This window comes from Poecile atricapillus, chromosome 4 (assembly GCF_030490865.1).
Source record: "Poecile atricapillus isolate bPoeAtr1 chromosome 4, bPoeAtr1.hap1, whole genome shotgun sequence".
NCBI classification, from domain to species: domain Eukaryota; kingdom Metazoa; phylum Chordata; class Aves; order Passeriformes; family Paridae; genus Poecile; species Poecile atricapillus.
The window spans coordinates 34,438,481-34,465,201 of record NC_081252.1 but is presented as its reverse complement, the minus strand read 5'-3'; the positions used below and the strand labels follow the sequence as shown (position 1 = coordinate 34,465,201).

At 38.1% G+C, this 26,721-nt stretch overlaps 1 protein-coding gene across 1 annotated transcript; it reads left to right on the top strand.

Moving 5' to 3' along the window:
- The first annotated feature begins 9,915 nt into the window (after window positions 1-9,915).
- Window positions 9,916-25,744, top strand: MAP9 (microtubule associated protein 9). Its single transcript, XM_058839157.1, has 12 exons — window positions 9,916-10,081; window positions 10,946-11,051; window positions 12,319-12,714; window positions 14,511-14,710; window positions 15,605-15,663; window positions 16,109-16,274; window positions 16,627-16,716; window positions 17,384-17,542; window positions 17,988-18,133; window positions 18,863-18,995; window positions 24,439-24,550; window positions 25,504-25,744. Exons 1-12 carry the CDS (start codon window positions 10,046-10,048, stop codon window positions 25,506-25,508), a joined length of 1,608 nt encoding a protein of 535 aa, XP_058695140.1. The 5' UTR covers window positions 9,916-10,045; the 3' UTR covers window positions 25,509-25,744.
- The last annotated feature ends 977 nt before the right edge of the window (window positions 25,745-26,721 follow it).

Genomic DNA, 26,721 nt, shown 5'->3' with positions numbered 1-26,721 from the left:
AGTAAAGGTAGCTGGCTAGCTGACTGGTCTCTGTGTCTAGCGCCTTTGAGGGCTTTGGGGAGGGTCCCCAAAAGGAGGTGTTGGAATCTGTAGTTGATTCTGAAGCAGAGTAATTTGTGTAGTAGAGATTCTGGAGGGATGTGGTGTAAAGAGTGGCAAGATGATAGTGGCAGAGAGAGAGAGAACTCTGCGATCCCTTTCATTAGAGTTGTAAAGAATTTTAGAAAGAGAGCGAAACGTGTCTTGTTAGCTCCAAAGAGTGAGCACTGGCTTGTGAGGAGAGAAACTTTCAAGTGCGATTAGAGGTGAGAATTGTGCTCGAAATAAGAGATGTTAAGAGCACCTGGAGCGCTGAGTTTAAGTGTTGTTTTATTGCTTTTATGTAAAGCGGCTGTAGCAGGACCCGGTCCCTGTGAGTGGCGGACAGCGGGGCCCGGAGCGGTGGTTCCCGGTCCTCTCCCAGCCGATGTGAAGGGTGCAGAGCGCGGTTCGTGAGGGGCGCTGCTGGAGCAGGACCCGCCGTGTCTGTGCCGGGGTCTCGAGGGGTGCGGGGTGCCGGCAGCGCTCGCCGGCCCGGCAGCGGTGCTGGGTGAGGATTGCTGCTGAGGAGTGAGCTGGCACAGCAGAGGAGCCCCAGATCAGAGCGCTGTGGACTCTGGGCTCTGCCCCTCGGCTGTGGTGGGAGCTGAGTGTTTAAAAATGCCAGTCCTGTGTGTGAAGGGATGGCGCAGGGGAGAGAGGGGACACGGGCTTTGCCCCAGGGTCAGCACGCAAGTGACAGCCTATGGGCCCCTCCCTGCAGAGCGAGCGGCTGAATAGAACCTGCTCAGCCCAGAGCTGCGGCAGCAGAGGGGGAGAGAAATGGCCTGAAAAACTGCTGTGAATGAGAAAGAAAGAACCGAACAAAAGCCGAGAAACAAACCGGTGTGATAGGACCAAAGCAAAAACAGTCTTGCTTGTTAGGTTCTGAAAACCTCATCAAGGTGTTTAATTTCTTGAAATAAGATCTTTTTTTTCTCTTATTTTTTTCTTTTTTTGCCGTTCCTTTCTTTTACTCTTGTTGTTAAAAGGAAGGGGTTCGTTCTAAGAAACTGATAAAAGAAGTTTGTGAAGCTAAACAAGTAAATATTAACTAAAGAATAAAAAGGTAATAAATGTAATTTATTTGAAGTTAAAACTAACCTAGCCTTTCTTGTTTAACTAATTTAAACATGCAGAAAGAGACTGGCTCCTAGGTTTAATGTTAAATTTCGTTTAACCCAAGAATTTTAAAGAATACTGATGGAAAATTTTAATGTGATGTTTTCACTCTCCCTGTGTTACTAAGAAATCGTTTTCAGGTACTACTGATAATTAAGGCAGAGAAGCTGCAATCCAAACCAAAGAGTGAAGTTGGATCCACGCCAGCAGAATCAAGGGACCTGTGAAAAGACCCGAGGAGTGGACTATAACTTCTGAACCGGGTGATACCAAATTGACTCTAAAGCGGGGGCTGGGTGGTAATGAACTGGGACAATCCACAGGATCCAAAGAATGAGCAAAGAATCACGACTAATTGGGAAGTGAGACCAAGCCTGTATCAGTGGTTTCAAGTCCTGCCTGGACAAGTTCTGAGACACCTTCGATATCCACCTTGGGGAAGAAAACTCCCACTCCAAACAGGAGGATCGGGGCTGTTTTGGTCGGGAAATCCTCATATTTTTGCTTTGGCCTGTGATCTGTATAAAGAAGGGGGAGAATCACAACTTCCATCAGTGTCACATCATATACCTTGTCTAAATCATCCCAATATGAGACATGCTATCTGGATTAAATATAAGTGTTTAAATTGGAGGATAATAGGTATTGTGGGTCACAAAGTTAAGCCTCTCATTGCAGGAAGTGTTAAGTGCCAAATCTATTAAAAATAACTTAAATGATAACTTTTTTTTACAGATGGGAAATTACTAGTTCGTGTTGAGTGAGAAATACCTGAGGAACTGTGGGAAATACCTGAGGAACAGTGGGAAACTGCTGTTAAAAGGTGTCGAAAGAAATTTGCTTGGAAATTACAAAAGAGGAAGTGACAAGGAAATAGGGGGCAAGACCAGATTGACCACTACAACTCGCCACCGAGAAGAATATAAACACCTGCTGTGAGCTGCAACCTCATAGGCAGAGTGGGTGGGAGTGTAAGCCATACTGGACCCCTATTATTCCTTCTTCTGTCACTTATCCTTTTCCCTTTTGGGACACAAGCAAAGCCATGTTACAAATGCTATTGAAAGCTTTACATGGAGAGACACCAGGGTTTCTTTCTTATTACCCACACCAGTATCAATAATCACTGCTATAACCCATCCAAATTAAGTACCTGTATGCATAAAAGGGAAAATATTAGACCACAGAAAATCTAGGAACAAGTAGTAACAGATTAGAAAACAACTGCCCAAAAGGAGAAAAAAGATGGATTTGCTTCACAGTTGTTGCCAGGAGAAATAGCCAAAATTTGGTAAGAGAGCAAATGGTAAGTGAAAAGATAAAGCCAACACAAGAACCCAGACCTATATTAACCTCATATCAGGACCTGTAAGCAAAGCTCAAACAGCAATTAAATGGAGAAAATTTCTTCATGAAGTAAGAAATACTCCTAGTAAAAAGTATAAAGTTGGTAATAAAACTTGTACATAGTAAGTTCCAGAGAAACCAACTCTGTATTAAACCCAAAAGAAAGTAAAAGAAAAATTGTGTACATAGTAATAGAACCAGATTCTCCCAGTGCAATAGTACAGGGAAAAATCCTTACTCTGGAATCCCAGAAATAGCCAAATTTTGGAGAAATATAAATCAACAGAAAAATGACTATTAGAAAGCACCAGATGTCTTATTTTGGGATATGTGAGAAAAGGGCATACCCAAAGCTCCCTTCGCAATGGAAGGGGAATTGTACTCTGGGAATAATTCAACCAGAATTTTTCCTTTTGTCAAGACGAGACAAATCAATTGGGGGTGTTGGTTTTTGAGGTCCTAAAAAGAAATAAAAGAGAATGGTTTTGAGCACCTCAAAAATGAGGAGATGAGAAATGGCCCCTGAACACATATTGGAAACATTCTTGAGCACAAGATGGAAGTTGGGGATATCGAACCCTAATTTTTGCATTATGAAACTCCAAGCTGTTGTAGAAATCATAACCAATAAAACAGCTGGAGCTATGGAACTAATAGCCCTTCAGAGATGAAAAGCCAGAGCTGCAATATGTCAGAGTAAGCTGGCTTTAAACTATTTATTGGCTAAAAGAAGGGGTGTTCTGTGATAAAATTAATACATAAGATTGTTGTTTTCAATGACAATAAAAAAAAAAAAAAAAAAAATGCCATTCTAGATATCGCCAAAGGTATCAGAAAAATGGCCCATGTGCCAGTCCAAAAATGAAAATCAGTAATAACCACTAATGGGTGAGATAATGTCTTGGGGATAAAGTAGTAGAAGAAGCTAAGTTTCTTCCCCTTGTAGCAGTGCTACAGCTGGTTTAATATTTCTTCTTTGTTTAATCCCCTATTTAAATTGGCTGATCACCAGTATATTTTAGGGCATAGCAAATGCCTACAGACTTGAAATTGGCTACATCTGGAATGGCAAAACCAAAAAAAAATCATGGTATTAAGAAAACAAAATAATGTGAAAGATCCGTTGGAAGAAGCTAAATTGATTTGTGAAAAAAAAAAAATTAACGAGTACTAGAAGCTAGAAAACAAGAATTATTGCTCAAGCCAAATGATTTATAAAAAAAAGAAGAGGAGGGGTTTGTTATAAATTTGTATTGTGATATTGGCTTTCGCAGATGAATCTTATATGTTAAATACTTTTAGCTATGTATGTACTTTTTTCTTACTAACAAGTTTTAAGCTTAAAAGAATTTCCTAGGTACAAAGCAAGGAAACCCCAGAGGGCAAGGACAGTGGGGCCCAAGCCGTTATCAGGAAAACAATAGAGCCCAAACTGTTATCAGCGAAAGACAGGAAGACCAGCTACCCTCAAAAGAAGGATGAGGGGCCTATCCCCTTATCGAACATTTCCAGAGGAGAGGAAACCAAACTCCAAAGTAATGCTGATCAGCAAGAATCATGATGACCAGCAAAAATAGTGCTGACCAGCAGAAAAATAAGTTGTGCAAAAGCATGATCTAAGAGGGCAGAACCAGGGGAGGGGACATGCTTGAATATGCATCAACCCCTCACAGCAAGGATGGGATAAAAAGGGGTATTCCCAGATACCAGGTGTGTTCCTGGCAACTCACCAGGGCACCCGGCCGTTTTAACCCTTTGCTTTATTTCTTTTGTCTCCTAATTGTCTTTTTATTTATATTAAAATCTTTTTATAATTTATTAAGTGAATCTCGTTTTTAAGAGAAGGAAATATGGAGAAAAAGAAAAGATGAACTGTTAAGCTTCCTTTGCAAATACAGGGTTTGAATTAATGTTCCAGATTACTAACTTGGATTACTTGTTTCCAAGTGCTGGGATTAATCAATGCTTTCCATTCACAAGTCTGAATAAAATGTTCTTTCCATAGTCCTTGCAGAAATGACATAGGAGTACACAGAAATATTAATAATGAGAAAGTCAATATAATCTTTAACCCACAATAAAAATATCCTAGTGTATCATGGTCTCCATAGGAACTGCACAAAATCTGGAGCTTGTATTTTGCAGGTTTCTCTGGTGTTACCAGTGTAGTGTTCAACCTGCAGCCCGGGCCCTGTGGATGTGTTGGATGGCCTAGATAGCCTAGAAAGAGGAAAAGGGTATGTAAGTGTGCTCCCTTAACACCACTCCCTTTAAAGGAGCAGCTGAGTACAGTGCATCTGAAGCTAAGAAAACCAGGGCTCCAATCTACGAGATAATAGTGACCTACCCATTTATGAGCTAAAGAAAAAATAGAAAATGCCCAACTAGATGCTATACTTGCTTATATATTTGTCAGACCCAGGTGTGGGTCTGATGTCATAGCTTTTTCTGCTATGTTATCTTAGTCATACCTTGTCTCCAGTGTAAGCTGAAAAGAAATTGCTCTCCAACAGCTCTTTTACTAAAAAAAGAGAACCACAAAGGGCAGCTGTTAGCAAATGCTTAATCATTTTATCAAGCACTGAAGTACCACAGATGTTCTTGAGATTCTTCTGCATCACTGTCTCTAATGGGTACAAGTTATCATGTGATGTCTGATTTTTTTTTACTTGTTAAGGGTATAAAATAGTGCAAAACAGGCATGATGGAAATCCTCCACAGTTACACCAACACAAAATTTCTGCATGCATTTGTGTCACTAGCACAGCTTCTGAGTCTTCTCTCTACATATACAAAATGGGAATAATAATTCTGTCTCAGCAGTCTGGCAGGGAAAGCTGATAACTCACTTCAAGACTACAAAGTGCTTGGTTATGGAAGGTTCTTATAGGTGTACTGATAGACAAATCAGTACATTCAAAAGATATAAAAAGATAGTGTCCTATATGGTCAGTTATAAATCTAAAAAGATTAAGTGATACATTCAGTGTGCTTCCAATGGGCCTTTGTTTTGCTACACTGGAGTTAGGTAATCATTCATCTTTACTTGCTACTTGCACTATAAAGCTCTATCTCCATTAGGATAATGGTAAAAAAATCAGACCTGGCAGCTTTATTCTCCATTAAATCTGCCTGCCATAGTGCAACTAGAATAGCACCAAAAATTAAAAAGAGACAAGGGAGGAATATAGATGTAAAGAGCAGAAGAAGACATTTTTATTGTCAGTGAGAATTAGCCAGCCAATCTTTCTAACCACAAAGCAATTTAACTTGGCCTTTTACTGTATCCATTTTCTCCGATTAATTTTTATGATGTCAGACTTCTCATCCCTTGGGGTTGGAAGTTTGCTGGACATTATTCAAGTCTTTAACCCAAGGTCCTGTGTCGGGCTCTCTGGTGATCCTTCAGGTGCCAGCAGCTTGGAGCCCTGACAGTTCTCAAATGCGCAGGTGATAATCTGACAAGTGTGGTTCCTCTCTCTGTGAAATGTGCCATAGCATTAAAGTGAGTTACTACTCAGCACTTAACAGCTGTTGGCTTCTCCTGACAGCATTAGTACAACATTAAACATAGAGATATTTTGAGAGTGAGAGATGTTTTCAAGCAATTGCAGGTCTGTGAGGTTTCTCTCAAAGGTGTTTATTTAACCGGAGCTCACAGCTGCAAGACTTAAAAAGAATGTATCCATATCCAAGCAAGAGCAGTAGCTTGAGTCATTTGCACACAAAATGACTCCACTTGACATGAAAAGGTTTGCCTTTCCTGACTCCCCTTACAGGAAGTCTGATCTGCTGCCACCAACACAAACAAGCTTTGTTTGAAAAGTTCCTTGCCTTGTTACAAGGACCAAGCACAATACCAAGACAGATGTCTCATTCCTCTGTTCCAATGTTTTTCCTTAAAAACACATCAAGTTCTATTTACAAAAAAAGACAGCTTAAAAAAAAATAAAGCCTAAAATAACTTTAAAAAGTCAAGGATATCTTTTTTTTTCTTTTGGGATATTTACCTCCATCTGCTACTTCCAAGTCTAATGCTCAAGAATAAATTAACCAGTCAAGAACACATGTATTCATAAACTGCCATGAAAGTGATGTAGTTGTGAGTTTATTCATCCTAGTTTCTCCTTTCTTTTGCTCCACTTTTGCAGTCTGTTCTTTCAATATCTATGTTTTTGTATATGTTAATTTTATCAAATTCAACTTTCCTGGTTGAATGCCTCAGAACAACAATCTAGTAAATCAGGTTGCATACCTTCTTACCCTGACAGCATCTTCTCTAACTACTTACAAATCAGATCGAGAGGTAAAAGTGAGAGGTTGAATTTGATGACAACAGGGATTTCCATCTGATGCTCAAAGTTGATAATATTTCTGGTTTCATTTCATGACAAGCAAAGAAGAACAGTACATTTTGTCAGAACAGGCATAACCCGGCAAAATATGGTACATTGCAATAGACTATTTCATATGAACTGGGAGGAAAATGTGAGAATAATAGTTTTTAATGTTTGTACTTAAGAATGTCTCTGATGGTGACCCCTAGATAGAAGAGCTCTTTTTTTGTTTAGAATTGAAGCTACTTGTTACTTTGCTAAACAAATAAGTGTGCAAGGTCCAAGAGGCAGATGCACTTGTCGCTGATGTGTAATTGCCGCTGATGTCAAGAACAGGAATAGTCATTTATGAGGCAAGCCCCTGGCAACCAACACAAAAATCACTTTCTACAGGAATGTACACCAACTCATAGATTTTGTCACAGCATTACATTTCAAGTGTAACTTTTTACTTTGGGAAAGAATAACAAAGTAAGCACAGTAACATTTCTCTCCAGTAAGGGGTTTTATATATCTTGACTTGAAGTGACTTATTATATATGATTTTAGAATTTTTAATCTATGTGTCATGTGTTCAGAAGGAATCCCAAAACCTGTCTTACAAACTCTAGACACATTGACAAAATAAACCACTTACGGGAGTTATTTATATGCATATAAGCTAGCCATCCAAAAATCTCATCATACTTGACTGCTTTCTGAATATTATTCCTGCAGATGGTAATCACACTGCATCATGATGCTTGTTTTTAAAAGTGCTTTTTTTAAGGTTCTGGGCATGGCAGAGACTTACACGCATTTGGTCAGAAGAATAAAATGTTACCTCTAAGTTTATTTTATCCAAAGGAATATAACTGCTGAGATTTTTTAGAGCCTTATTCTCAATGCTCCATGTCTACTCAAGAGAGAAAGAGCAACTTCACCTTCAAACATACATTTCCTTGTACAATTTACATTTGTGATATATTAGTCAGTTACTAATTAAAAAGGAGATGTTAATGCTCATTTTCATACCATAAAACCTGGTTTTTGTCCTCAATAAATCTCCATGTTTGGGGTTTTGGTTTTTGGGTTTTTTTTGGTTGCTTGGGTCTTTTTTTGTGATTTGTTTGTGGGTTTTTTTTTTTTAAGTCTCTTACACCCAGAGCACTAGAATCATATTTAGGTTTAAGTCCCATGCACCTCACTGGATCTCGATGGGATTTTTGCCTCAGGTAAGACTAGAAGATGCAGACCTGATGTTCATGTGTTTTGACAAAAACATCTTCATACAGTTCAAGTTCTTCAGTGCTGACAGTATTGATATTGCTTTCCCTGCATCCAAGCAACTCAGTACATTGAATATTTAATAATAAAGGTGATATGAGGACCCGTTGTCTGACTCAGGTAAATAACAATAATTTAAACTGAATCTTCCTTCTCTACAATGTATGCAATGCTAAATGAATATAGTGTCTCTCAAAAAAAAAAACCCATAAACATTGTCAGAGACTATGAAAGACTATAAGACTATAAAAGAAACTAGAATAAACTGGACATTTGGAATAAAATAACCAATTGTTCAATTTTAGAATATTTTGCTGCCACCTTTTGGAATTTAATAAAATGTGCATCTCAGTGGTTTGTAACAGGGATATCTAGTTTAGCCCTCAACAGCAATGACTAACATTATTAACAAAAGAATATATGTATTTCTTCTTTCTTCCTTTTGAAGTTCTTAACAATTATGTCGAGTTTCACCCTTTACCTTCACAGAGAGATGTAATAGCACACATTCAAATTTAAGGCTTTCACCCGTGAAGAAAATATAGGAAAACATTTGTGTATCAGACACAATAATATGCCATGATTAATCAGCAGATCAAGCATTATTTGGCATAAATCAATACAGGTAAACAAAGCAAGGAGCTGCTTACAGATGATACCTAAATATCAATTCAAAACCATCAAATAACTGTTTAAATCCAAGGTTACTTGTTAGAACTCAGGGCCTCTTTCCCCCATGTGTGTTGTGGCCTTTGCATTACTGTACTGCTTTTAAAATATAACTCTACATAAATAAACAAAAGGAGAACAAGTCCTAAGGCTCTGGGCTCTGTCCTACATATTCTCTCCCTGTTTCTGTCAGAGAGATTTTCTTCTGCACAGCTTAGAAAAATGCAATGCATTTTGGGGAAGATTAATATATATAAATACAGCACCAGTCTAGAGTACATGTCAGAAGTTCTTTGTTACCACTAAGACAACTAGAGCACTAGTCTTATTTTAGGAAGGCAAGATCAGAAGCATTTAAACTGGAGGAAGAAATGTCTGTACCTGGTCCTGAAGTGTACAGATTTTCTTTGATGCACAAGATTGGTATTCCCAGAGCACCGTGGAATTCAGGTGCCTTCATCGTGGCCCACACTGGGGACAGATGACCTCTAGGACACCAGCTCTGCAGGAACGTGTGCTGCTTGGCAAAGTGTCCGCTCACCGGGGGAAAGGTGCTTGCCAGGTGGATCGCACAACCACTCTTTGGGGAAATAAAAATTGGAATATTAGGAGGTGCAAGCACCAGGTGATTTATTCCTATGCCACTATAATTTCTCCATGCCTAAAATCTGATTTAAACTGGTTTTATCACAGATGCTGTGATATCTGTATTCCAGAAAGCATTAAAATGCGTGCGTTTCTTACGGAAAGCACTCACATCCCATGTAGGAAGGTTTTGGACAATTACCTGACCGCAAGGGTGGGGTCGACCAAGGTGTGTCAGCCCTGGCACGAGTGTCATGGATGTATGGATGCGCTCCTTGTGGGAACAGGGTTATCTGCAGGATAGGGACACCGATAATAAATCCTGGCAGGGCACGGGCACAGATAATAACTCCTGGCGGCGCGGCTTTGGCCCGGCTGAGGAAGTGGCGCTGCGGCGACATGAGGCGATTCCCGACTAACGCAGGCGATCGCCGGCGCGGCGGTTGCCGGGCGACGGGCGGGACCGGGCGGGACTAGGCCCGGCCCGGGGCTCTTTCCCGGGGCTCCTTCCCGGGGCTCTTTCCTGGGGCGCCTTCTCTGGGCTCTGCGCCGGGGATTTTTCCCGAGGCTCTTTGCCAGGGCTCTCGGAGGGCTCGGCGGCGGCCGCGGGCGCTGCGAGGCGTTAGCGAGACACCTCCGCCATGTCGGGGGGAGGCACCGCCGACTGCGGGCTGCAGGTGAGGGGCGGCGGAGGCCGGGGCAGGGCCAGGGGCACGGGCACGGTACAGCCGACGCTGGGGAACGGGGCCTGCGAGCAGATTACTGCCTTTGGGAATACGTTAATTCGCTGTTAATTCTGTGCACACCCACAGAAATCCGCGCTGCTTTCGAAATGAAAGCGGGCAAGCAGGCTGCCCTCGGTGAGGACGGCAGGAGCTGCTCCCCGTGCACAGGCTGGGAGCAGCCCGGCTGTCCCGTTCCTGACAGCCGGGCTGAAGGAGCAGCCTGGCCACCAGCAGGTGCCTCGGGAGGAGCCCAAGGCCCGTGAGGAGCCACTGCTCCTCGTGGTTTGTGGGTCAGGTCTGGAATCTGAAGATACTGGTGCATTTCTCTATGTGTTTACAATCTATAATTAAGGGCCAGTCAGAATCATGTAAATGTGTTGTGTCCATGATGTCCTGCAGCAGAGTGTCCAAAATATGCGTTCTTCCATTGGTTTGGACCTGCCACCTGCTTCAGGCTCCTGTCCTGCGGCAGTGAGGAGCTCGTCCTTACTCACCTGCTCTCACAAACCCTCCTCTTGTGCTCTTGCCGATCAAAACATACAAAAGAGAAGTGTCATATGATGATACATCATTAGTGGTTTGTTAAATACATTTCTTATGAAGAATATAAATAAATACATGGAGGTTTGGGGACTTTTTGATGTATATATGTTAGGGGAATGGAGATAGAATGGATGCAGTATGCTTCAGAATAATTGTCAATTAAATGGGCTTACCTCTGTTGCTCAGTTTTACTTATGTATGTGTGGGAGGGGAAAATTACTGCTGAACTTGAACAAGTGAATCCTGCCTTTTTTGTAAAAGTTACTTTTGAAGCCGTTTCAGGATGAGCTACAGGAAGCAATTTCTGATTATGCAACAAGAAAGGAAAAAGTTGAATATTCCGACGATTTTGAAAGTGATGAAGATGGCATGTTAAATGGTAAAACAAAATATTTTTCCTTGTTTTCTTCCCTTTCTTAACTCATTACTAGATCCTAGAGAATCTTTATGTGTCAATACAATTTAGTGTTCCAAGTTTTCACATTTTAACAGCTTCTAAATCACAGAGTCTTCCTTTGCCAAGTTAGCAGCAAAATCTGCAATGAAATCAGTGGAGGTGCCTGCTAGACCGCATGCTGTCTGTACTGGTTCCTATCATTGTGGTGCCCAGTTACCCTCCTTAGCCATCTTGTTTGCTTGACACCTGGATGAGACAGTAGTGCACAGTACTGTAAATGAAAGTAGACATGGGCAGAGAGAAAGGCAATGCTTTTTTTGTACTGGTTTCCCAGTCTGGACAATCAGTGAATAAGGGCTGCAGGACACACTGCAGAGCACACTTGCCTGGCAGTGTACATAAGCCAGGAATAGGTTTGATCTGGCTGTTTTTCTTGGAACGGGATGCTTTAGATTTTTGTTTGGCCAAATTACAAGCATTGGCCAAATGACTTTTCTTCCTGCTGGCATGACACTAAATTTTAAGAAAAATAGTTAAATATGTTAAACATGTTAAATATGGTCTTGTATTTTTAAAAGGATCTCCTTTACCTGTTTTTTATTCACATCTAAAACATCTGATAACAGTTTGAGGGATTCTTTGATTTCCTTTTGCTGACAAAATTTAGGAAAAGAAGCTCTCCAGCATTAAATGTGCTACTCTACTGTTATGACATTCTTTTGTCACTTTCCTCAAGCATTTGAACTCTGACATTAGGTCAGTTAGCAATAACAGACTAGAGGAAGAGAAATATTTTTGTTAAACATGTGAACCTTAGCATTGCAGAAGATCACTCCTTTGAGTAACTTCCAGTGGACTTTAAATGGGGCAGAAGTGAAGAGATGGGAAGGGAGGATGGCTTTTAATACTAAACATGCATAGCTTTGTGGTTGATGACTTGCTTTTACTTCCTATGGCATTGACACATAGTTTTTTAGAAGGGCTTTAAATTGTGTGGCAGAAAAGAATTAATGAGTAAATTTTTTTCTTTGGATTGGGTCCATGAAAATAGATGACAGGAAAGGAAGTACGATAAGGCTGTAGTTTGGTGGCTTTGCAGAGATCAGCAGCACAGAAAGTGAAATGCTCAGTAAATAAAGTCTGGAAGGTGTTACGTGAAAAATAGTGTTAAGTTGTAGAAGATATAGGTTCTGAGGTTTATTTTTCTTCCACTTGTATCAAATGCAAGTTGGTAATGTACTCTTTGCAGATATTGGGAAAGAAGTTGCTGAAAGTAATTCAGATTCTGCAAGCACTGAGAGATCTGTTGCTGGAAGTCCTCTCTTGAATGATGATGCTTCAGAAAAAGCGGTAGATTTGGAAAATGAAGCTGCTGATGACTTGAATTTATCCTTTCATGAAAAGAGGCTTCAGCAGATAATGGTTTTAGAAGGTGAAAGCATACAGAATGACCGAAAACATGATGAAGAAGGATGTGTGGAAGATCAAAATGAGGATAATGACAGAAAAAATAATGAAGTACTGCATGATAATAGTGAAAGTAATGACTTGCCTATTAATGAGCTACATAAAAAGAGAAATCAAGAGGAAAACCAACTAAAAGCAAAGCCTCGGATGCACAAAAAAGGAAATGGTTCAGCATCAGGTGAAAAGAAAATATTTTAATGTTGTTGTTGCTTAGCCATGTTACAGTATTTTAAGGTGTTTTAATTTGGGTTATTTTCTGTGTTAGTAATCATCTGCTTTGCCTTGCAAAGCCAAAGCTTGTAGAAATATACAACTTCCGTATGCCAGGGGGTAAACTGAACCAGTGTGGGCCAAGAGCAGGAGGTTCCTGTTTGCCTTTTCCTTTCAGAAGATGAAAACCAGCTATTTAGGTCCCTAAAGTCCAGCTCTCCAGTGCATGTGCATGGAAGGGGTGAGGGGGCTGCCAATATGCCTCCTGAGTGTGTGCATGGCACAGAAAGCTGTATTCACACAGCATCCACGGCACCCATGTACCTTTTAATGGAAAGGTCACAAAACTCCTTTTCCATGATCAGGTGAAGCTGTAATGTGATGAGTAAGTGTAATGTAAGTGTAATGAAAATGAGCTGTACCCAAAACATTTATGAATGGTAGATGTCTCATTATTTTAAAGTTAAAACTTCAGATGATCTTTTACTTTGAAGATACCGGCACACTTTGGATGTAAAGTCAAACACATAAACCCCCTAAACTTGAATATTTCATTACAGGAATAGCTAATTTATTTTTAATATACAAAGCAGGTTTTGGAATTCTGCTAATTGACTATATGTGCCAAAAGACTTCATTTTTTTATCTAATCCCTAATATGAGAGGAATTTGTCCTGTTTGATGTTACATTTATGACTCTTCATTCATTACCTGTAAAGGAAGATTACAACTTTGCAATTGGTAGAGCATGATTAAAGGTAGCAGCTTCGTTTTTCCACATGATGGCACCAAAATGCTAGGTATTTGAATGTGCAGACACATCTCTATCCTGGCTGGTGTGTCTGTGTAGTTTTAGACTGGCAGAAAAGAGGTTGAACTGCTTTTCTTCATGTGAAACAAAGTAGCACAGTGAGACACTGCAGTATTGGTTAAAGTTCAAAGAATTCCATGCGTTTGTCACCTTGAATTAACTTCATCAGTGTAAATTTAGGTTAAATTTCTTAGATTGTGGGCATTAATGTTCTTTTCTTCAGGTGATTGGGAGTTAATTTGTCATCCAAAAATTCTGTTTTTCTGAAGAATTCTCTTGGAAATTTGTGGAAGACTTCTAATTTGGTTTTACTGGAGCATTTTTTACTTGTGTCTGAATTGTTTTACAAATTTATATTGCTGCATTAGTGGGAGTTGAAATATGATTAAAATGTTTTTTAGGTCTTATTAGTAACGTGTTTCATAAATAACAATTTCACCACTTAGGCTTACATTCAGATTGAGGTGATATTTTCTTTAAATCCCCACTGCAGAATTTTTAGTTGTTCACTCGTGTGTCCCATGCCTACACAATGAAAACAGCATTTGCTACCCAGAGTGTTAACTGGCATACTTCATTAGAAGTTTGCTGGATGTCAGAAGAGCTCTTGCTGTGACTGCAGTGACTCTTGCTTTTGGTTTTGCTTTTGGCACTAGAGCCACGTAAGACAGATGGAAAACTTTGCCTTTGTTTTTCTCTCGCATTCTCTAACATTAGTTCAAACTTCAGTTGCTACTCCAGTTTTACATGAAACTACAGATGAATATCTTTCTTATCAGTATATAGTTCTTAGAAGGAGGCATACAGAAAATACATTATATTATATGAAATTTAATAACAACTTTCACAAATGGGTGGTTTTTCTAGAAATACATTTTATTCAGAAAAAAACAATACTCAAAGGCAATGAAGTTCTTGTTAATGTGTCCTCTCAATCTTTTTTTCTTCTTTAGATCAAGATCAGAAGAAGACTGCCAGCACCAGTGAGTTGAAACTGGAGGACAATGGTAGGCAATCCCCTTCTGTTGACAGTTCAGATGGAATGATGAAAATAACAGAAGGGCAAATAATAACTGATACAATCCAGGAGGTATCAGTGAATGATCAGTCTGAGCGTGGAGAGGCGAAGAACACATCCAAGAGCTCTGTCAAGGTATTGCTCATTCACAGTTTACCATGGTTTGTAACAATCTCCTAGAAGAACAGTGGAGAGTTTTGTAAAGATGCTGTTGGTATCTTAAGAGTGTAGGACACTGGAAAGCTGACAATTTATATCTGGTTTCTAGAGACAAGGCTTTTATAAATTCTGTATAGCTTTATGAAAGATGTAAGGAATATCTTTTCCACAAATTATTTAAGTCAGATAAAGGTATTGAAATGTGTTTTCCAGCCTTAAGAAAGCACCTTTCTCAAAGTGAAAATGTCAAATCTCTGTTGTGAGGATAGCTGAATAGCAGTGAGCAGTGTGTGTTGGCAGAGGATGGAATCCATGTATGACCTGAATAATGGATAAGATGAAAAATACTCAATGCCTTATCCTAAAAAGAAAATACATAGATACATATAAAATACACAGATACATATTAAAGCTAAGTATTCAAAATACTTAAAACAGTGTTTATAGAATAAACCAGTTGTGTTCTTTTTACTTTTTATTATTTCTAAACTATTGACTGTATTTTTAAATAATACAAATGAACATTCCTAGCTGCCTTTCCAAAATGATACAGGCATTCTGAAAGTTTGGTTGGTTGATTGGTTGGCCGACTGGTCGTTTGGTCGACTGGTTGGTTTGGGGGCTTTTGTTCGTTTTGTTTTGTTTTTTTCTCCCCTTACTTTCTTACCCTGTACTATATTCTCGCTTTATTAGGGTGTCTTTCTTGCCTGTTTTTATAGCATCATAAGACCATCAAATATCTTGACTTGGAAGGGACTCATATGGGCTGAGTTCAATTCTCAGTGTCATTGTTAGCTTGTAAAAACCTGTTTTGTCCTGGTCTGTTGCTTAAGAGACTCTATATCTTTACTTTTCCTGTCTATTTCTTAGAAACTAAGTGAAACAAAGGAGAGAGTTCTACAAAACCCAAAGGCTTCTTTACCTGACAGGTGAGAAAAGAATGCTGAGTATTGTTCTGAGCTATTTAGGATGCCTGTAAGCACCCTGACAGTGCTGCTCCCCTCTCATTTTCTGTCAGCATTGTCTTTGCTGCTGACAATCTCTGACCATCTGTGGAAAACAGTTTAGTGCACATGGCATGTTGTTATGACCCTTGCTCAGGTTTATGGCAGATCAGACTCCCAAATCTTTTGCCAGTGATGAGTGTGTTACTGGAGTCTTTACAGGCTCTAAGCTGTAAGTGGAAGTAATTTGTAAACTTAAAAGAGGTAAGTTCTTTCTCCTTTTCCTTTTCCCAGTCCCCAGCCAAATGCATATTAAAAAAAACCCAAAACACAGTAACTTTTGGTATGCACTGAAATAAGATCACTACTTGGTATGAGCTACAGTAAATGGAAAGGTCATTAATGTGTTTGTGTCCTGGTATTTTCCTAGGTCTACAACTTTTGCACATTTAAAGAGAAAAGGGAAAGCTGTTCCATCAACTTCACCTGTTTCATCTCAGTATCTGGGATCATTAAAGGTGTTGGAGGAAAAACGCATGCAGATGAAAAGTCCAGAATTCAACAAAGTAGATAATTTAAGGGCAGCTGTTTATCAGGTAGATTTAAAAAATTAACAAACCAACGAACAGAATTGTGTGTATAAAGGTGCTGATACAGGGGTTAACACCTCATATTTTCTTGAAATCAAGATTTTTTACTATTTTCCTTTCACTGGCTTACAGGTATAGTAATCCTTTTATTCTGTTGGTTAGATTTTGTAGCTGTGATTTCAGAATCTTAGATTTTTTTGATCACAATGTTTGTGTGATGACAGCTTAGTTTTCCACATGGGATGCTTATTTAACTAGCACATGGAAGAGCTAAGAGTAATTTTGGTGGCCATTATATTGGTTCTGCTATTTACTTTATCTTAAGAGGACTTTAAAAATATTTTAATGATTCTTACAGAACTGGCTGGAAAAGAAAAATCTCCTTCTACTGGAATTAAAGAGAAGTGAAAAGGAGAAAGCTGAAACTCTTAGGAACAATACTGAAAAGGTTTGTTTACATTGTTTTTTAAAAAGAAGTTTACAAACTATGATTTTTTGAAGTGTGCTTCCCGCCTAAGTGCATCCTTCTGCTTTTGTAATGTATCTGGTTTTCTCCAAATAGCACAAGGTGATGTGAAACAATAAATAGCATCTCCTGCTTGTTGGGTTTGTAGCAAACTGTGTCTGTCCAATGCTTCCCTACACGTTTACATAAGGTTTGTTAGAATTGTGCTTGCTAGATTAATTTTCAGGTTAGTTTACAAAGACCTTGGGATACTCAGCTCTTAAAGTGCTAAGTTTTGTTTTGTGCATGAGAACATGAGGCGGTCACTCCCTTCCTCAAGAGATGCTTACCTACAGAGGACTCTTACCTTGAATAGTATCATTCTTTGATTCGGTTTCTAAGTATTTAGTATGTTTCACTTCTAAGTACTTAACATGTATTTCTTATTCTTCTACATCTACTTGACAGTAGCTCGTGTCATTGAATTAAATTAAAAATGGGAATAGAAAAAACCCATAGAAAAAAATTTAATTGTAATACTTGTAATGTTATCAGGAAATCAATTTCTGTTTCTTTATTGCTCCATTTAGCAATAAGTTTAAAGCATACTATTTCATTTAGAATTTTATACTGAAATTGATTTAAATGTAGGCTTTTATTTCCAATCTAGAAAGAGGCACTTAAAAGAGAAGAATCAATTGCATGTTATGAAGCCTGGAAAAAAAAGAAAGAGCAAGAAGCAAAGAAGTTAAGCGAAAAAAAAAAGCTTGCGGAACTTGAGGAAAAGAAACCAGAACAGACTAAGGAAAAAACAGAAGCAGCACAAGCGGTGATGTGAAATATGTACATAAATGTGTATTTGAATGTGGTTCAGGAGATGGTAAAAAATAATTTTGATTAATCCAGAAAGAGATAGAAATGAGCTAGAATCTTAAATTTAGACATGGCTAGTTTTTGAAGGAAGCTTGTATTAGGTTTTGTTCTGTCAGAAATATGTAATGTTTACACTTACAGACAAACAGGCTGCACATATTTGGAGTCTATTCACTGAGTGTAAAATAAATTTCACACAAATATATTAGAAATTAACTGTTACCTACTGCAAAAATAAGATTCTTTTTAGGTATAGTGATACTTCTGAGCAATTCTACAAGCAAATATTCTAAAATTAGAGTGTGTAGAAATTACAAAAAATAATAATGGAGAATAGATTTGTGGAGTATTGACAGAAAGGTGAGAGGTAAGATTTCTCATGGATCTGTGGTTATCTTTAGGCATTCAAAAAATGGCAAGAAAGAAAAGTGGAATATTTAAGAGAGCAAAGCAGGAAGGAAAAACAGTCTGAAAGAATGAGGAAGAAGATAGAAGAGGACCTAGTTGCAGAGAAGAGGAAAGTCAGTGTATCAGCGGTTGAAAAATGGTATTTCTCCACTGTGTTTGTTATATCAAAGATTCCAAAATCATTGCTTATAAACATAATAGGTCTTCTGTGAATACCTGATGTGCTTGTAATTGGATGACAATGGAATGCTTGGGATCAGACTCTTCATTCCCAATGGAGGCAAAGTCTAACAGTGAAAACAAGCTGTGCAGCTCCCTTCACTTTATTAATTTAGTTGCTTTCCTCCCCAAGAGGATATTAACTAAACCCAGGCAGAGATACTGCAAATGAGAAAATTCATTGAGTAGTATTGTGTCTTACGTGGTTATTTTCATGCTTCATTACTAAGCCATAGGAAGGAAGGTAAATCTTTTAAGGTTTCATGGAATACAATGTAGGAGTGCAGATGCAGGGAGAAGGAAATGAGATGTATCTGCTGGAGATATTCTATATTAGTTTTACAAGCCAAGAGTACTCACAGACAATGCACAACTTACAGTTACCTATAGAAATTCAGAATGATTTTTCTTTTGATACTAAATAAGGGAGAACAAAGTACAGTAAAGGTGATGCCATAATAGATAGAGTAGTAGATTAATTTACGCATTGGTGAGGTATAAAAATGGACATGGAAGATTTTAAATACACATTCCCAATCTTTTAATAAAAGTGTAAAATACATATTTTGACTCAATTTACCTAATTGATCACAGATGCAGCTTTTAGTCTGTACATGATGACCTCTTGCTCTTCCCTCTCACTGTGCAGGAATAAAAAGAAGGAAGAATATATAAAAAAGAAGAAAGTAGAAAAATTCCTAGAGAAAAGAAAGCGAGCAATGCAACAGGCAAAGAAGGAAGAAAAAAGAGAAAAGGCTGTGGAGGAATATGAAAGATGGCTGGTATGTTTGGTTTGGCTGTTTGTTTTTTTTTTCATTTTGTCAAAACAAAGACGTTTGATGTAGTAATGAGTGTGAGCACTTGAGTATCGTAATACTCGTGGGGTGTTGTGCTGTTATGAGAGAGGCCAGATGGTGGCAACATTACACTGCTTGTCCCCCAGAATTTGTGAGCAAAACGTTGCTGAAGTATGGTGCACTTGATACCTGGCATGCATGGAAAATGTATTCTCCCTACCTACATGTCACAGAGCTTTCAATTTCCATTAGTCTTAAATTTTTGCCATTCCATATCAGGAGCAACCATCTCTGAAGGGTCAATTAGCCAGAGCACAAAACCTGCAAAGTCAATCAGCATTGCCATCTGCAACAGTCAGTGTGTGTACATTCAAGAAGTGTTGAGAATGGAGACTTGGATACCTCACAACTGATAGAAGCACTTTTAATGAGGTTCAAGATGATTTCCATCTATGAGAAAGGGTGGAAGTCTGATGCTCCCAGTTATATTTTTCTCACAGCAGTGTCCCAGTTGTAAAGTAGTAAATTAATCCAGTACTCTAGTCCCAACAATAAGGCAGGTTTTTTTTCCTTGCTGCAGAAATACAAACTAGAAGAGAGATCACTAATATTCTTAGCATGTTATTTTCTTAGAGGTATGTGACTTGCCAGTTAAAGAAGAACCTGTTTTAATTCCCCACGTTGTGACAGAGCCTTTCAGTTAGAAAGTGTTTCTTCTGTAGTCTCTTCCATGTTATTTCTGGCATGTCTTGTACATGTGATCTCTGTTGCCATTTTTAAGAATCAGATCTTGAAACCCAGCTGCATTAAGGTCCTTACAGGAATTCCTCTTTACTGTCAATAGCTTAATTTTATTTTATTTTTTTTTCAGGAGAGAGAGGCAAGTAGATGAGAACTGAGTCAGGCAGCTCTACAGGTGTGGGACAGTTTAAAGAGGACAATTATCCTTTACTTGGCTAACTCAGAAATACACAGCCTGCATATTTTCCCTTCTCTCTGTTTCCAAACTTTTTTTTAGTCTTAGATTTAGATATTTTAAGATGTTTGATCTGGTCCCCTATTGAAATACCTCTCACTTCTGTAATCACTGATAAGAATTTTTTTTTTCTGGTCCCTATTGTCCAGAGATTTTCAGCTCAATTTAGCAAATTATTAATGTTTGATCTTAAGTTATTTCTTGACTGGTCAATATTCCTGATTGCCATGGTAGGGAGTACTATGCTTTGAGCAATAACTAGTGCACTGCCCTGGTATGCTCTACTTACCGAGACTATCTTAATCAGCTTAGTTGTACCAGAGCAAGAATGTTACTTTTCATTGTACATTTGACTTCTTTGCTCTCCTGGACTCTGTATGAAGGTAAAAAAATACCTCTTTTTTGGGGGGAGTGAAAGATGCTGCCTAGCACAGTACTGCCCTCTACAAATTGTGTGTAAATTCCTGAGGTCATCACTTCAGTGGGATTATTAATAAAAATTTTACTAGTTGGGGGAATGACCAGATCTCACTGGATACATGTGTGCTTACATGAGAAATAAGCAATTGTAGGATGGGATAAGTGCTGAAGTGCTTGGCAGAGGTCCCTCTACAATGATCCCATTTTCTGTGTCTGTGTGCATGTGTTGACTGATGTGTCTCGTGCCCAGTCTTCATATTTTTACTTTCAGAGTTTGTACTGTCTCTTTGCAACTTACACACCTTTAATTGAGAAAGCATATTGGGAGATAGCTCTGTTATAGTTTTTGGCCAGAATATTGTCTCATTTTGTACAGTTACAGAAAAAATACAGACCATTAGTGAACTGCAGGAGAGAAACACTGTAAAGTTGTCATTGTATTACCTAGGGAACTCAGAAGACACCTGCCTGCAGGAAGATAGGCATCAGATCTGAGGGCAGAATTTGGAAGCCTTTTAAGAGTATTCTTTCAACTAACAGGATTATTTTTTAAGGGAAATAAAATAGGAGTCATATAGTGGGAAGTATTCTAATATGTTTTCATTCAAGAGAAATAAATGTGTAAATTCATCCTCAAGTTTCCTGAAACAGGTGTTGACCACAATGCATGGATAAAGCAGACATAAAAATCTCATTGTAGTTCTTCTAAAACAGAAGAAGCATTCTGCTCTTATGTTAATGGAAATTCTGTAACTTCTGCTTTTGGAGGTCATTGTGTGAATGTTTGATAGCATAAATGCATAGAGAAGATTACTTTTTAAGCCTGGAAATAAATTCCCTGGAAAAGGCTATTAACACTTGTAAAATACTGACATGAAAAGGATAATCTTGAGGTGAGATGCTTTAGTATTACCTGGAAATTAAAGCTTCTGATTATTTTGTTTCTTTCCTATCATTTGCTTTTTGCTAGTCACCAAGAAGTCTTCAAGGCAATCTAACTTGATAAATGATAATTTTTTACTACTGCATAATATCAGTGTCATTGACATGCACCTATTCTGAGCAGTGGAATGTGGACAAGAATCACAAAGAAAGTTTATAATGACAAATCAGTTTAGTTTCCATTATTTCTGAGATACTAATCTTGATACCTATTTACTGTGCATAGATGAGTTAAGTTGTCCATTTTCTCTGATAAATGTCAGCCTGCCGTGAGCTGCTGAGAATTAGGGCCACTCTCAAATAGTTCTCGAAGACCAGCATAAGTAATGTTGAAAGCCTTAGAAGAAGTTTGACATTTTACCTTGAATTTGAGCATGAGCAATATCTATTTTTGTCATTCTAAAGCTGTTTAAAAACATCAAGAAAGGATGTACTGGATAAGTCCCATGGATTTGTTGCTTTTCTGTGTTAGAAATACCTGAAGTGGGTTACTAATTTCATGTTGTTTAATAAGATATCTCTGAAAATACCTTCTATGTTGCAATTTTCATGGTCTGTCATTGCAGTAGGTTAGAAATAAGACTGCTATTGTTATTTCTCTTAAATGTTGTCAGTCTTCTGTAATATGTAAAATTCAGTTTCTATGTGACAGTCATACTGCTAAAGAATTTGATAAGTGAAAAATGAATTCATTATACTAGATTATTGGGTAGGAAACTTCCACAGAAATCAAGCTACACAGTTGAGTTGATCTAGTGTAAGACAAGATACAGTTATTGATTTAATTTTTCAATGTTTCTTTTACTCTTCTTCAACTAGTGCAAGTAACATCTTGTTTATTATTCTATGGAACATTTATCAGTTATGTCTTGTGAGAATTTGCACTGTAGTTTTGACAAGAACAAACAACTTTGTGTGTGTTGAAGACGGAGGAGTCCAGTAGATCTTCACTTCAAATTTAATATTTTAAAATAAGTTAAATTAACTCAAGACTCTTTCCTTGCCACTGGGATTCGTTAATGAAAATTGGATCTTCAAACCCAAACATTCAAAACTGAAGCACATTTCAAAAATCCAAAGCAACAAAAAAGTTCCTTTTGTGGGTGGGTGTATGCTTTATTTTTGGTTGTGGTTTTTAATACTTGAGTCTATTGTGCAACATATGTTCAGCAGAGAGTGCTCGATAAATATAAAATATGCACATTTCTTGCAGTTTCTCTGATGCTTGCAATACTGCTGCAGTAAGTCTTATTTTTAATGAGTATTCACTTGCCTGTCCTGATGGCATATATATATTCTTGTACAATATAATTCTATGATTAGAGACACAGGAGCATCTGTCATAAATGTATTCCTTTAGAGCATATTCTTCCCAAGCTCATCTGTACTGCTTGACATATCTTGAAATCTTTTTTTGAAAAATATCACTGATAATGCAGACTACTTTTCTCTAAACAGTTCCCTTCAAGAATTTTAGAATATCTTGAATTTGTTCTAAAGACCCAAAGCCACTAGTTACGTTCATCTGACAAAATCTCTATGGAAGGAAAAAGAAGGCAAAAGTGAAGGATGAAAAGAGTCAGAATATCACAGTGCTGCAAGCCTAGCTTGTCTCAATTTCTCCATGTGATCCAGAAAGATACAGTTTGTAGAGAGATAGTATTTTTTATTAGACTGTGATGAAATTGGTATTGATTATTTTAGCAAAGGGCATTCCTTTTCCGTGCAAACCTTGCCTTGCTTTTAATCAGCCTTACTAGTAACGACATGGAATTATTGTGTGCCTGTTTAGCCAGACTGGTGTTCCTGACTTGGATCTTCAAATTTATTTTGACAAAGAGCTGAAGGGCACAGATTAAAATCATAATGATAGGGTTGATATTTCAGTGTGTTGCTTTGCTTTTTACAGTTTTTGGACACATTAGTAGTTTGATTACTATATATGTAAAACTTGACTCAATCTCCCTTTTTGACGGTAATGCTTCCACACCCATTTTCCAGTCTATTCCCTCAGCCACAGTTACCTCACTATTTCCCTGCTCACATATGAAGTAACAGGAAAACACTGCCAGCATCTTGGGAATTTGTGGATATACAGTGTCCATCAGAGGAATAGGATCATGGGTTATGTGAGAGTAACAGTAAATTATATGCTGGTCTATAATGTCAACCTTGGTTCCACCAAGAGAAAAACTACTTTTAAGTCAGTAAGAAGTGTGCACCCATATGCACCACAAACCTGTAAGTGTGATGACAAAAACTTGCACCCGTAGAGGGCTTACCAGTGTACTAAATTACTAATGCAAATGCACCTTTAGATGCTGCTGCTCTTGAGGGTGAAATGGCAGTCATCTTTGGAAAGAAGAATTTGATGTAGAACAGAACTGATTAGAAATTCAAAAATAATTATAAATGATTGCAATTTAATTTTTGAATGACAAGTCTCTTGCAAATTATTAGTTAATGAGACAAAAAAGTGTTGCAAGGATCTTGCTTATCTCTCATCATCCTAATTGTGCCACTGCTGTTTGAAACAATAGAAAACAGAATTAGAACCTTGCAGTGCTTATAACATAAGTTAAATAGATCTTTGTTTAAAATTAAATTGTTTAATTACCAGTTTGTTCTAGTACATGGCAAGTGTGATTTAATAAGCACAGAAAGTTACAATGATGCATCAATATTCCCATTATATGAGAACAATGTATTTTGCATTGTGATTTAGGTGTCCTCTTAAGGACAACAAGTAATTAATATGAGATTAATTACATACAATACCAATTCATTACCTATCTGTTGGGCTATTTGTTTAGACAGTGTGCGAACCCAGCCCATCCTTGAGACAGTCACGGTAATTGTAAATGACACCCAGTGTGCAGCCTCTTGTGTTGCACCGTGCAATGTCTGTGTGAACCTCTAAAAGGGATGTGCTGAGCTCCAAATGGCAAATTTCCATTGCATGTTTTCTTTTTATTTTACACAAGAAAGGCATAGCAATAATTGTAACTTTTCTGTTAGTAGAATTGTTGTTGGGGGGTTAGGCAGGTGGTTTTCATTTGGGCTTTTTTTCACACATCTTTTTATTCTCAGGAAAACAAAATGAGGAGAGAACAACTTGAGAAGAACCGAAAGAAGTTGCAGGCTGTCCATGGGAATGAAATGAGTCCTCCCTGGAGGCCACCTGGGAAAGTCACATATTCTAGTAATTACTGAGCAATTTATTGCCTTCCAGAAGAACAGATAGTCTACAAAGTTCTGTCAATAGCCAGTAACTCTTTTGTTATCATCTGATTTTCACTGAATCCATTATAGGTGTTGAATTCTTTCTTTTTAGTTTATTTGATCTCTGTAGTTTAAATAAACCTGATACTCATTTGCATTGCTTTAGAAAATATAACAATTTTTCTAATTCCACATTTAAATTAGTTTTGCTAAATTCTATGCTATGTCATACCATTTTGGTGAAAATTTATATCCAGAATACATAAATCTGGACTCTGGTATTTTTTTTCACCCAATAAGTAGCAGAATGTTGTTTTTTTTTAAGTTATGAGACCACACTGTTTGAGGAGTTAATTCTTGAAGAAGCTGAAAAGATGCCCATCCAGAGCAGCTTCAGTGGCCCACATAAGAGCACGTAAGAGGTAGAGTAAAATTACAGACAGCAGCAGGAGAGATGAGGAACTGCAGCCCCAGCAGAATGAAACATTGCCAATTCAAAACTAGCACACCTGGGTTTTATGAGAAAATACTGAATTTCTTACTGTAGGCCTTCAGATTGGGGTGGTGGTATGCATCATTGGTGCTCTGGGCTTTTAGTATCCGGAGCCTTGAGTTTGGGTTTAGTCTGTTAAGAAACTCCAGCTATAGTACCACAGGAGGATGAAATTTGTAGCAGGCACCAGAGTTTATTGTACAGCAGACCTGGAGAGTCTGAGACAAGGCAGCCTATGAGAAAGGGATCATCTGGATCTTTATTTTTCCAGTGTCCAGCTAGAGGAAGCAAGGAAGGTCCCTATGCTGACAGGCTGTACTTGAGGGATGGAAATGAACAGTGTGGTAGAATTAGTGGCAGAGATCAAAAAAGAGTGTGTAAAGTGCCTGTTCCTTGACTGAATGCTGCATCCTTACTGATGTTAAGTCTTTCTGTAACAGGCTAGAAGGTTTTGACAGAAGATGGAAGTGAGAAGATGTTGGTGACATCTTTCAGAGGAGTGAGCGTCTTTCAGAGCTTGTGAGGAGTAGCTCACAAATTCACAACTTCTCGATTAGAAAAGTTACTGAAGTCTGTAGACAAGGGAAAAGAGTTGATGTATTTGACTTTTATAATAAAATTTATTAATGTTACATTAATTAATTTATGTAATTTACATTACATTGTAAAAATCTGGACATGTCACAGCATAACACAAATGTCGTAGAAGAATTAGAGCTGAGAAATATAAACATATGTACATTAATGTATAAGAATATACATATATCTGTATAGATACTATCTATATATTTATTGATGACAGAGGGAAAATATTTTGTATTTAATAAAATATATTTTAGTACAATAGCCTCAATATTGTCATTGGAGTTTAGGATGCAAATCCTTATTTAAAGCTTTAATGTATGGAAATTAACTAGACAGTGTCTCTAAGTACAAGTTATTCTTTCATCATTGTTAACATGACAAATAAATGGGATGTTCAGTGGGAACTGTATCCCAGTGAATGCAAGCTTCTACAGCATTCCAGCTGTCTCCTCCAGCTCCCTGATGCTTGCTGACACACCTATGTAAACATTCATTTAAACAATAACCTAGAAGATGATTAGTATGTCTAATTTTTTTTCCAAAGTATTTAGGCATTAAGTTGCTCCATTGGTGCACTAAAGGCACAGGCTGATGAGAAATAATTTTCTGTTTCAAGTCTCCCCTTCCGGGTAAGAAAAATTGTATGTTGTTTTCCATTGTATCTTTTTATTCTTTTGTATTCACAAAATATGAGATCATCTTACCTGGTCTATATGTCATGGACTGCTGTGCTTCACTTGATTAATTATGTGTTTAACTGAGTTACTTGAAACAAACTAACAGAGAGAAACTTTTCTGAGTTGTGAACACTGATGGCAGCCCTGGCTGCACATCAAAACCTGAACTTGCTCCAGTTCATCTGTATCTTTCTTTCACTGGGGAGCCCAAAACTGAACATGATGCTCCAGATGCTGTCTTGCTTTCAGCTGCAGTGTCACACATGCCACACAGAGGGGAACAATCCCTTCCATCAACCTGCTGAGCACACTCTTGCTAATAACAGCCCACAATGCCATTGGCATTCCCTGCTGTGAGAGCCCATGGCTGGCTTATGCTCTGCTGCTTCTGCTCTG